The 12,517-nt window shown below is 42.2% G+C and overlaps 1 protein-coding gene across 1 annotated transcript in view; it reads right to left on the reverse strand.

The window, feature by feature from the left end:
- Positions 1-928: 928 nt before the first annotated feature.
- The window catches only part of LOC117021922 (ADP-ribosyl cyclase/cyclic ADP-ribose hydrolase 1), a 50,097-nt gene continuing 38,508 nt past the window's right edge, over positions 929-12,517 (reverse strand). Inside the window, exons 3-9 of the mRNA XM_033105313.1 lie at positions 11,586-11,715; positions 9,247-9,382; positions 7,257-7,342; positions 4,315-4,388; positions 2,717-2,806; positions 2,289-2,375; positions 929-1,767 (exon numbers count right to left, since the gene is read on the reverse strand). Of these exons, the coding sequence (XP_032961204.1) occupies positions 1,704-1,767; positions 2,289-2,375; positions 2,717-2,806; positions 4,315-4,388; positions 7,257-7,342; positions 9,247-9,382; positions 11,586-11,715 (667 nt within the window). The 3' untranslated portion in view covers positions 929-1,703. The remainder of the gene's footprint in view (positions 1,768-2,288; positions 2,376-2,716; positions 2,807-4,314; positions 4,389-7,256; positions 7,343-9,246; positions 9,383-11,585; positions 11,716-12,517) is intronic.

Consider the following 12,517-nt stretch of genomic DNA (forward strand, 5'->3'; position numbering starts at 1 on the left):
AAGTCCCGTGAGGATGTGCTTAGGTGAAGGAGGAGCCAGTGAGATTCTATGGACTGACCACAGTGACTGTAGCTTCAAGGGCTCCTGAAAAAAAACTGAATTGCTCACCAGTGGCAGGCAGAAAGGAGCCAACCTTGGTTGAGAACTTGTTTATATACAAGGCAATATACATCATCAATTGTCATCTTCTTTAGTGCTAACCACACTTTAGTGGGAGTAAGTTTATAATCCTTATTTGAGTGGCGAGGAAATTGAAGTTCAGAGAGGTTAGGTATTTCATACAAGATCACAGAGTAACACTAAAATATGAACCCAGAAATGCCTAAATCCAAAATTTATGCATTTTCAATAAATCTCTGGGTTCAAAAAAAACTAGAAGATCAACAGATGTTTGAAAATTAAGCAACACATTTCTAAATAAGTAAATTAGAAACTATTTTTAACTGAATGATAATGAAAAAGACATATCAAAACGTAAGAGCTCCAGCTAAAGAAGCACTTGGAGGAAAATTTATAGTACTAAAATATATGCATAAGAAAAGGAAATGGGCTGAAAAATCAGTGATCTGACTTTCCATTTCAAGATGCTGAATTTTAAAACCCAAAGAAATTATAAGGTATTTCTATATATCTAATAATGAAAAGAACAAAAAAATAATAAAAATAAAAGAAAAACAACAAAGCTGAAGGTTGGTTCTTTGAGAGAGTAACAAAAGTGATAAACCTTGAGCAGGAATGACCAAGAAAAAAAGGAGAAATGAACAAACTGAACTGTCAGTATCAGGAACCACTACATATTTTAACTGCCTATTAACATATGCAAGACACTGAACATGAGGAATAGAAGGAAGAGAAACAGGAAGAAAAAAATTTATCTGTTTGAAGCCATTCAAAAATCACATTCCAGATTCTATAGTATTCAATTTAATCCAACATGCATTTATTGGAAGCAAAAACAAGGCACTGACAGTTTGGTATTACAGGCCTAGACAGAGAGAGCACATATACTTTGGAGTCAGACAGAGCTGAGTTCAAATTCAGCCTCTGCCTTGAACTAAATGTATGACCTTAGGCTAATTATATAATCTCTCTGAACTTCCACTTTCTCATCTAACAAATGAGAGATAATAATACCAACATCATAGAGTTGTTACAAAGGTTCTTAGAGGTAAAGTATCCATTATATGGGTAGTTTATATCCTACAGAATATTTTCCCCAACATGACCCATAACCATGGCATTATTGTTTATCTGTAGGAAAGGTTCAAAAATATATCCTGAGACAATGTTATTCATTTGCAAATGTAATGTTTTCTGAAAAGTTTGGACATCTACCTTTCTTTATTTTTCTTGCCTGTTAAACAAGAGATTTTGGTGTGGTCATTCTTCGATAGAAAGAATGTTACCAACATATAAACTACATAATAGCATGACATGAAAATTAAAATGAAATAATTTAATACAAAATTTTCATTTTTATTTTATATAACTTTTCTTAAATATTAGGAGTTGAAAATAAAACTATGTAAATAACATAAGTTATTTTAAGACTTTGGGGGGAAAGAATTCCATCTCCAGTGTTGACATGATGACAGAGGAGAGGGATGTCAGGATGTAGGCTTTCCACCAGCGTGTCTCCTGAGTCAGGCACAGTGATGTATATCAGAAGGGCTCCAAGCTCTGAAACTGCCATGCCTATTGGCTCATATTAAAGATCTGCAGGATGAATGCTCAGGATTTTTCACACACTGAAGAAACTTGATAGGCCTATGAGAAGAAAAAAAAATGATACCTAGAGGCAGTACAGTATATCTGTGGTTCAAGACATCAGTGAAAGAAGACGCTTCATTAGCAACAAAAGCATGTGTGGACCACTAAGCATCCACACAAGCTTCTCTCCTACAGCAGCAACATAGAGAAAGGTCAAGTCCAGGAGTGAATGACTTAAAGTGGGGCCCAGTTTAGTTTCAGTTCCCGTGTAAAGCCATAAAAATAAATACTGAGAAGGGATGTCTGATGATAATAGGTGGAGGTGAAAATGAATGTCTGGCTCTAACATGGCACAGATATGGACTATGATTGTCAGTTGATGATCAAGAAACAGCAGAAGCAGCAATATGAAATGAGGGACCCCCATATTTTCTTCAGAAGGCTAGCAACCTCGGGTTAGGCTGGGGGAAGACACAGAGATCACCAGAGGTCACCATCCCAGCCCACCATCAAGGCCCAAGGGAAAACGCCTGTACATAGCAAGACGGCCATTTCTTCCTCAAGAAGAAGCCAATTACCTGTAGTTATCGTGGCAGGTAAATTTAATATTCCTGTTGCTTAAAATCAATTTCAGATCATTGATGGAGGAACTTGAGCATGCGACACTGGGAAAGAAAGAAGAATGTGTTAAAATAAGAAGGCGCAAACATTTCTTGAGTCTCTTTGTTTCTTCTAGGTAGCAGGTGTGCAAAGCCTTGAGATAAAGAGGTGAAGCAGAGTCTCCACTAAGAGTTCACGGGTCAGCAGGGGAGCCGAAGGTGTAAACTAGGGAGACACCCATTGTGGTGATAAAATTGGGAGGTTGTTGGGATGGGCTGAATGCAGAGTGAGGCCCCATTCATTGCCTGAGCCGGTCTTTCTTTCCTCAAAGCTTTCTTGTGACTGTAGACTCCTGGGTGGACAAAATAATCCTGAGAATATATGGGTACAAAGTAGTAACATATACCTGCGATCTCCAATGTCATGCATCACCCAGGCTTGCAGTGTAGGAACCTTCTCTGGACGCAAATTATAGATTTCCACACTTCCAAAAGTGCTAAGATAGAAGAGACAAAGAACATTGTCAACCCCAAACTAAATCATTCAGGCACCCAGAGCCGCTGTGAAAAGCCAGCAGGTGGGGTGCCATTGCTTAGAACCTACCCTTCTGACCTGACCCATGATTTGCATTAGAAACAGACATCTTTACTCTTTCAGTGTGACCATTGATACCTAAGATTCTCAAAATAAGATTCTTAATCTGCGCATTTATGTTCATTCTTTAAGGACTTGCTATTCCAAGATCGGGCCTTCCACCAACATAATGACATCACCTGGGAGCTGTTAGCAGTGCAGCAGCTCAGGCCATGGCCACCTGCTGAACCAGAACGTGCAGCTGAGCAATGCCCAGGTGATCCACACTCTCAGGCAAGTTGGGACACAGCTCGGAAAGACCCTGATGTTCTAAACTCTTCCCCATTGCTCTGACAGCTGCCACTCCTACTGCAAATAATTAGATCCCTAGTATCAGATTATACAATTCTGGATTATTAGCACTTTACCCAAAAGGCCATGAGGTTGAGGTCAGAAGACAAAAGAAAAAAATGCTTCTTCATAGAATTAAATATTCAAAAAGGAGAGAAAGAAATTTAATTTGGAGCACCTAGAGTGTCCAAGGCACATTACTATGTGCTCGCTTCTCTCAATCCAGCCTTACGCAGGGAAAACCCGGAGAACAAAGAAATAAAAAGGTAATCCACGTGGTAAAAGCTGTAAGTATAGACGGCAGTGAGAGAAGGAAGGCATTAGTGTGACCAGATTGAGTGGTGTGGATTGAATGAGAGAATAATAGCAGATACTTGGTGAGCACTTTCTGTCTGTCAGGAACAGAGCTCAGCATTTTTCATACATTATCTCAGTTAATCTTCATATCACCATCATCTCTGCAGGTACCTACTACAGGGGCTCAAAGAGGTTAGGTGCCCTGCCTAAAGTCACATATATAGTATGTAACGACCCCTAAAATCCCTCTTTTAACCACGACACTAAGTTGCTGACAATGGCTGCAAAGAGATGACGAAAGTCAAGAGCACAGAGCACAGTTCCTGATGTCCCCAGTGGTGGTCTCACTGCTGAGTTGGGACTCACAGGAGCATGGAGGACAGAGGAGGAAGGACGGACCTTGGAAGATGGCAGGATGTAGATAAGCAGCGGAGGAGGAGGCAGGTCCGATGGGGGAACAGTGTGAACAAAGGCAGGAAACGGGCAGGTGGAGTGTACTGGGAGACAGAGCTGAGAAAATCACACCGGGCTTTGAAAAGTCAAGAGGGGAGCTGGACACAGTGCAAGGACTGTTATCACCTTTAAGGATTTTACACAACAGAGACACCAGACTAAGACGTTGACTTAGAAAGTCAAACCTCTCCACAGAATACAAAAATTTTACCTTTTCAGCCCAAAGCTTTAGTGCTGACCTTAAACATGAAAAGTATATATTTCTATAGATGAAATATCTAATAGGAGGCTATGTGAACCCTTGCAAATAGAATGTAAAGAAAGAAGTACCTGTTTTTATTAAAGCCATTACTGATGGACCCATTGAGCACCACCTGGACCACACCGCAGGCATTTTCTGCAAACTTAAAAAAAAAAAAAAAGCCCACAATTCCTCAGCATGCAAACTTAATCACCACACCCCAGCCTTTCCAACCCTACCAGCTCTCAGCATTAGCCTGTATGGTTCTAGCTCAGGAATGCCAGGTCTAGGTAATATTCATCCCAAACTATTGGAGGGATTATGTTTCACATGAGAGTTCTGGAAGCAGTCGCTTCAATCTGTGTTTAAACAATGAAGTTCAATGTCATTGTTGCTAAATTGGACATTCAGAAGTCAGAATTCCGATGAGGAAGAGGAAGATCCCTGGAGTGGGAAGATGAAAGTGCTTTCTTGGTGCCATGTACTGTAGACACTGCCGATTTCATTTAGGGAGCAGGGTAGATGAGTCAGAGATAAGGGAAATGAGGTCACCAATAAAGGGGAAACTGGGACAGAAGGTGACACTGAGGCCTGCACAGGCACAAAGAGAAATGAGGAATGAATGAATGAATGAACGAACATTATTTAGCAAAGAGCTTTATTTCCTTATGCAACAAACATTCAGCCGGATTCCCTGCTAGGCACTGGGGAAACCAAAGTGAGCAAAACAAAGCAATCTGCATGTTTCCTCCAGGAGGCCCATGGACTGGGACTAGCTCAGGTCCATTCTCATGTTACCCAACTATCTCACACTGTGATAAGCTCAGGTGGGCTTAGTGCTGGTGCCGAAAGGTCTGAGAGCTGTGAGCCAGGCTGTCCTGCTTGTCACTCAGACCTGGAGCCTCGAAGCTAGTGTATGGCACAGAGTGGGGGTTCGGTGAAAATCTGTGGAAGGAGGAAGAGAGGAAAGGGAAAGCAAGAAGTCCAAACACTCTGTGATGAGATTAGGAAAGAAATACAAAAAGCATAAAGAGGGCAACAAAGCTAGGTCTTGAAGGATGAATAGGATTTCACCTGGTAAAGGCTGAGGCGGCTGTTAACACAAAAAGCAAGGGGTTTGGGAGAACAGAGGGGCTTGGGGGGAAATTTCAGTGGATTCTGAAGTTGGGTAGATAAGATAGTTCATGGCGGACCACGAAGGCTTGGCCAAGAAATCTGGCCTTTAGTCTGCAGGTGATAAACAGCACTGAACAATTTGAAGCGGAATTGTGAAAATCCAGTGTGGCTTCTTGTCTCTCTACAGGGAGCGATGAGTAGAGGACAAAGGCCCAATAATTTATCAATCAATCACAAGTGCTAACTACAGGGTGCCAAGTACTGACCCTGCGACACCATGTCATTCTCAAGAGGCCCAGCAAAGTAAGTATTGGGTCACATCACTTGGAAGCGAGGACGTGAAACCCCAAGCAACACTGCCTCTATTATCAGGAAAAGAAAGCGTCTAGTCTGATAAAAGAAGGCTGTGTACATGCATCCCAGAGTGAGCATTCAGCCTGTAACACGCAGACTGCCATCCCTGGGTCGCTCACGATGGCATAGCGCCTGTGATCACTGTCACCACTGAGCTCCTACCTCCAAGGACAGTCTGGAGAACATATCAAATGTGACTTGGCTTTAAAAGATTTTAGCAATAGCATTGCCCTAAAACATATCATAGAGCATACAATAAATAGAAACTTTTCTCAGAAAAAGCAAGGAAACATACAGAAAAACTATACAGTGCCTCTGACTTTTCAAAGCACAGAGTAAGTTCTTAACAACTATTTGTGGAAGGAATGCGTTGTGAGTGAGTTGAGGGGAAAGTGCTTTCTGTTTTAACACTGCAATGACTCTGTGGGACAGACATTATTTTTATCCCCATGTGACAAAGGAGGGACCTGAGGGTCAGGCGCATGGTTCAAGAATCTGTCCAAGTGTAAACGATCTCCTTAATGCAAATCCCAGGCTACCCCCTTGTCTGTCCCAGGGTTTACCTGAATCTCCTTAGCATGGGTTGGGCTCTCCCTCATTACTAGACCATTGACTTGGACGAGTCGCTTAACCTCTGAGTCTTTGTTTCCTCACCTGTAATGTGGGAATTTGTACCTTCTCACACCACCTATTTTGAGGACTAAATGGGATGATATATACGTAGGCACCTGGCCCAGAACTTACTATAAATATGCACTTAAATGTGAGTTCCCACATGCCTGAGCTCCTCAGATGTCTACATTTAATTTTGGAGAACTAGAAGTAGTCTAGTTTTACTTTCTTCCTCTTTTTCTTCCCTTCACTTCCTTTCTCTTCTTTTCTTTATATTTTTTTCCTAGTCCATTTACAAAGAACCAAGTTATTAGAAAAGAAATATGCACAAAGGCAGCTTAGAGTAAAGTCAGAAATAGAGAGGAGGGTGTGAGGGGAACCATGGTGAGTAATTCGCAGGCTGGATTCTGCATCTGGAGTCCAACACCTTGGGGTAAACTCCCAGATGTGTCACTTCCTGTGTGTATTTAGTAGATTGCTTATTTACCTGCACCTCTTTTCTGTCATCTTTAACGTGTGATGGTACCTACTTCATAGGGTTCTTGTGCGATTGTAAAGTTTTAATCCCTGTAAAAACCTAAGGACAGTGCCTAGCACGAAGGAAGTGGTCTGTAAATGTAGGTTGTTAAGACTATTCCAGGAATCTGATATTGGCCAATAGCTGGATCAGAGGATTAAACCAAGACAGATATTCCTGGCAGCCAAAGCCAAAACATGGATAAGAGCAGGGGTTCTTCAACTGGAGCCCATGTGCCCTCTATGAATGTCTTCAAATTGTATGTAAAAACTCTTCTGGCATGTGCTTTGAATCATTTTTCTCAGGAAAGATTCCTACACTTTTGCTCCTAAAAAAATCTGAGATTAAAAAAAAAAAAAAATTGTAAAACCCACCACTGACTGGATGATCTTTTGGACTCCAAAATTCTAGAATTTCACTTTCGGTACTTACCCTTTTAGACACCGTGTTCCAGAATACAGAAAAAGTGTTGTTGATGCATTTTCCTCCCCGGGTTGGACAAGAGCCATAGTTCACTTCTAAAAGACATAGTTAATAAAAAAATAATTAAAGTGGAAAAGTAAGGGTGTAATCAAGCTCTGCTCTTCCATAGCTATCAGATCACAGTGGAGCCTTTTCCAGTGGTATCACTGCCAAAATGGAGGATGGAAAACGGACACATCTCAATCCAATTTAACTAAGTGCCCCCCGAATCCCATCCAAGTCCTTACCTTACCCTCCAAATTCCAGACAGGAACACAGTCACCAGCTTTGAGTCATCCTTCTGGGAATTGCAGCAAAAGCTCGTCTGACAGGGACAAGCCCCTCATTATCCCCGTGTCCAGGAAAAATCAGGAAAACCTGGGCTCTCTGGGGCCAATCTCACCAACCACAACGCTGCTTCCTGCCAGCTCTCTCCCGTTGACAGCTTTCCCCCGCTCCTCCCTCAGTCCCCACACCCATAAGCTCAGCTGGCCTCTGAGTCTTTCTACACTCTTCCCATCAAGACGGGCTGTGAGGTACAACAGGCATAGAGTACGAATACGTAGTTTCTGTGTCGCTTCTCCAAAGGATGTCTGCCTTAAAGGACAGTTTTGTAATTCTTTTTTTGACATATAATTGACAAGTATGATTGTAAGCTATTTAAAGTATACAATGTGATGATTTGATATATATATACACACATCGTGGAAAGGGTTCCCCAAAAGGAGCTAATCAACACATTCATCACCTCACATGTTTATGTTTGTGTGTGTGTGTCTGTGAGAGAACATATAGGTTCCACTCTTTTAACAAATTTCCATTATACAATGCCATGTTATCAATTACAGTCACCATGCCACATAAGATCCTGAGATCTGATCATATTATAACTGAAAATTATACCCTTTACCAACCTCTCCCTATTTACTCCACCTCCAACACTGTTTCTATGAGTTTAACTTTTGTTTTAGATTCCTCATATAAGTGACACCATGCAGTGATTGCCTTTCTCTGGCTTATTTCACTTAGTATAATGCCCTGCAGATTCATCCATGTTGTTGAAAATGACAGAATTTCCTTTTTTAAGGCGGAAGGATATTCCAGTGTGTGTGTGTGTGTGTGTGTGTGTGTGTGTGTGTGTGTGTGTGTGTGTGTCTGTGTGTGTGACATTTTCTTTACCCATTGCACTTGACTACACAAACGTTTGAACATTTGAGAATTAGATCATGGGAATAAAGAGATGAATTAGACAGAAGCCCTGCCTTCAGAGACCTTATGATCTAACATAATCAAATAAATCACAGAAAGGTCAACGTGGGCTGTGGGTGGTGTGCAGCACCCTTAGGCAAGGTTGATGTTGAATTTGGTTTTGAAGGATGAATAGGAGTCTTGAGACAGATGAGCTAGAAGAAGGTGCTCCATGCAGAGAGAACATGTGCAAAGGGAAAGAGCTGTGAGACAGCGTCATGGATTTAGACTAGTACCACCTGAGCACAAGGAGAAGGAATAAGGAAGGGAGTGCTGGAAGATGAGGCATATGAAAGGCAGAGGCCAGGCCACACTAAGGAATTTAGACTTCATCCTAGAGGCAAAAGAGAGCTATTTAGATTTTAGGTGAGAGGCAGAAACTGTCCCACTGTGCTGTCCAGATGGTGGCTGACCTAAAGAGGGAAGGAGTGAGTGAGCAGTAAGACTTACAACAGACCCAGCAACAAAGAGGATGTGTTCGTGGGCTGGACTCAGGCAGTGGTAAGCGGGATAGAAAAGAAAGGATGAAAACATGAGTTCATCTAAAGAATGCAGGTTTGCATCAGCGTGCGTTGTCTTGAAGGGCAGAGGTGGCATCGGGGTGGGTACCTGGGCTCCTCCTTCTGCCTTGCCCTTTTGGCGTCCCTAGCAGAGCTCAGGGCTCTTTCACCCCACAGATCTCTGGATGATTTCAAATGGCCCAGATCCTCACCAGAAGAGTCCGCATCTCCACACCACTTGAGACCGTCGGCTATGTAACCCAGGAGTGTGTCCTCCAGCGTGAACATCTCCTGCTGGACAGTTGTGTACTGATGCGCCAGCTCACTTGATTTGCTCCAAAAGAGGGTCTAAGAAAGAATAAACACAACCTACTACTGAGATCAATTTAGTTAAATCAAAAAAAACAAATCCACATCTTTTTAAAGGAAAAACAAACATAGAAACTATGAGAATAAATCACATATGGTCAGGGTAAGTATTACTGAGTGCATTGCTGCTTTCTGTGTGTCAGTGAGAGAGTGTGTTTGTGTGTGTGTGTCCACGTGTACGTGCCCACGCACGTATGTGTGTGTGTGTGTGTGTGTGTGCGTGTTCTAGGTCACAATGTAACATGAGCTTATTATTCTGGGTTGCAGTAAAAAATATCTGACAGCCACTGATCAAAATCTTATACTAAACTTAGGATCAGAACATATCTGGAGGAGGCATTGGGAAGTTATGGAATTCCTAAAGTTTTCTGCAAAACAACTTTCTCTGTGTTATTGTAAGGGTGACACTGTATTTTCAAGATTGAACACTCTAGTTTACTTTGATTTAACAATGTAATTCAATTTAAAACTCTTTTTCCTTTTCTTTGCTTCCCTCCCCTCCAACGGGATTTAGTGACCCTGTTTTCTCATGGCCGCATGCATACTTCGTTAATCTATTTAACTTCCAGAACAAGGACTCCAAAGAAACTATTTCAGCCCTCAGACATCTGCTTCATAGCAACCAGGCTGAGATTCACTCCGACTACAGAGTCCGAGATAACTTTATCTTGGAACAAACTGGACTATGGGAAGCCATTTTTTTTCTTTTTATTCAGACATCAGTGCCCAGGAATCACCTAACTCCCATTTCCTCAGCGCCCAGGAATCGCCTATCTAACTCCCCCTTTCTTTTGTTGTGCTTCTTCCTGTGTTCCTATAAAACCTTCTGGCCAGTCTCAGAAGGGGGAAGGTGGTCTTTGAGATAATCTTCCCAGAATGCCACCATTTTGAATAAACCTACTTTTCTTTCCACCAACCTTGTCCCTCAATCATTGGCTGATGAGCAGCAAGCAGCAGAACCTGAGTTCAGTAACACCATTTTTGGGAGAAGTGCTCTTTGATTCTTAAAGAGGTCCATAAGCCCTGCTTTCTTTCTCAAATCTCCCCTATCCTCCGCTCCCCCACCAACACACACACACAAAAAAAAATTAAAAGGAAAAGAAAAGAACAATATGGTGAGTTTTTTCAGGGTCTCTTGTAAAGTACAAAAACTCAAATTTCAGAATACTCGTCTGCTCCATGGCTCTATTCATTCTGAATCAAAGACCATGGAGGGTGGGGTTTGAAGCCTGGACCCTGGAATCACACTGTTTTATGAAGCCCAGCATCACTGCTTATTAGGTGTCTCACCTGGGGCAACCAAAGCATCACAAAGACTCACTTTCCCCACCTGTAAAATGGCAACGGGAATCACTGTAAGGAGTTCCTAGGATGCTGAGGAGAGTAAATGAGACAATGCAAAGAAGTGCTTAGTCCCCTGTAAATGGCATAGTCACTCATTCAGCAATGTCACCTGGTGTTTATTTAACGAGCACTTTTTCTGTATAGGGCCTTGTTCTTGGTGCGCCTAGCAGGAGCTCAAAGTAGATCCAGCTCTAAGGATGGGATGAGAGGCTGTAATCTGGCTTAAAAGCTTCACAAATGAGTTGGGACACACTAAATATTCACGTTAAATGCTGACTTTAGAAGAGATGCACTCCATAACAGTCTTTTGACAGGCCTCTTTGGCTCCAAATCTTGTGCCATTAACATTGGAACTAATCACTTTCAGAACATCAAACTTGAGCAATCACTGGTCACCTACACTCAGCAAGCCCTGGTTTTTTCATTGGTGAAATGGGGATGCTGACACCGACCTGCTTATTCCACAGGATGGCTGTGAAGACCTAATGGGATAAGGTTGAGAGAGTCCTTTGTAAGCAATAAGGCACTCTGTAATGCAAATCATCATCATCAGAGGTCAGGGGAGAGCTTTGGAAGTATATCAGGTGGGGTTATTTTTGTTTGGGTTGGATGGCGTTACATGTTAGGGTTACTTTGCTGATTTTTAACCAAGTGTCCTTTCTTCTTCATGTGATATCCTGGTCTCCCAAGAGCACCACAAAAATCCATCCCCATCAACAAACTAGATGCTAATGTTCAGATTTTTCCTCAGCCATCATCCTGGTCAAAATCTGGTCCTGTGACCTCCTCCCTCTGACTTTCAGGCTCCATTTGAAAATGAATAACTTGACCCAGTTACCTTGTTGCAAGGTACAGTTTGATTTGTCAGCTCCAGCAGCGGTTGGTAGTCTCGTTCTGTACTGCTACAAGGGTCCTTGGAAAGGAATGCATCCATGAATGCTTTCCCTATCTTTCGGCAGTCTTTATGACTATGAGATAAAACACGGAAAATAAAATAAAACATGGATAATTAGATTTCAAACATATTTTTGAAGCATAATTACTTCCCAAAAAAATCTCTCGTAGGAAGCATTTACTGAGTGCCAAGAAGTTTACACACATCATCTCGTCTAAGCACTACCACATTTTTATGGGTGAGCAGTACACCCCCTGCCCTACAAGTCCTTGCCCTCATGGAGCTTACTCTCAGGTTAGAGAGTCGACAGGACACAAAAAAGCAAAAAGGTTAACAAAATAAGTACAGATGATTACAAGTGTGCAGGAAATCAATGGGGAGGATGACAGCAGAACACTGAAGCATTGATCATTTTAAGGAGGCTGGTCAGGGAGGTCTCCCTGAAGGTCATTTAAGCTGAGACCACACAATGGCAAGGATTGCATCCCACACTGAGGGTACTGCAAGTGCAAAGGCCCTGAGGCAGGAAAGAACTGACTGGTTTTGAGGGACTGAGGGACCAACAGCATAACAGCGGTGAAAAGGAAGAAATGGGAGCATGGTGAGAAATCAAGTCAGAAAAATAATCAAGAGGCACATCTCTTAGGCCTTTTGGACCAAAGAAAAGATTGCAAATTTTACTCTAATTACAGTGGGAAGTCATTGGATGGCTTCAAGCATGGAAGTGGCCTCATCTGATTTTTGTTTTAGAAAAACCACTTTGGAGAACTCTGACCTGGCCCCAAAAAGGAGATAATTCTTTGAAATAGAAATTCCAACTCCAGGTCCCCTCCAAACAAGCCTTCCAGTGGGAAAGCAGGCAGGACAGGAAGCAC

The sequence above is a fragment of the Rhinolophus ferrumequinum genome, chromosome 5 (assembly GCF_004115265.2).
Source record: "Rhinolophus ferrumequinum isolate MPI-CBG mRhiFer1 chromosome 5, mRhiFer1_v1.p, whole genome shotgun sequence".
NCBI classification, from domain to species: Eukaryota; Metazoa; Chordata; class Mammalia; order Chiroptera; family Rhinolophidae; genus Rhinolophus; species Rhinolophus ferrumequinum.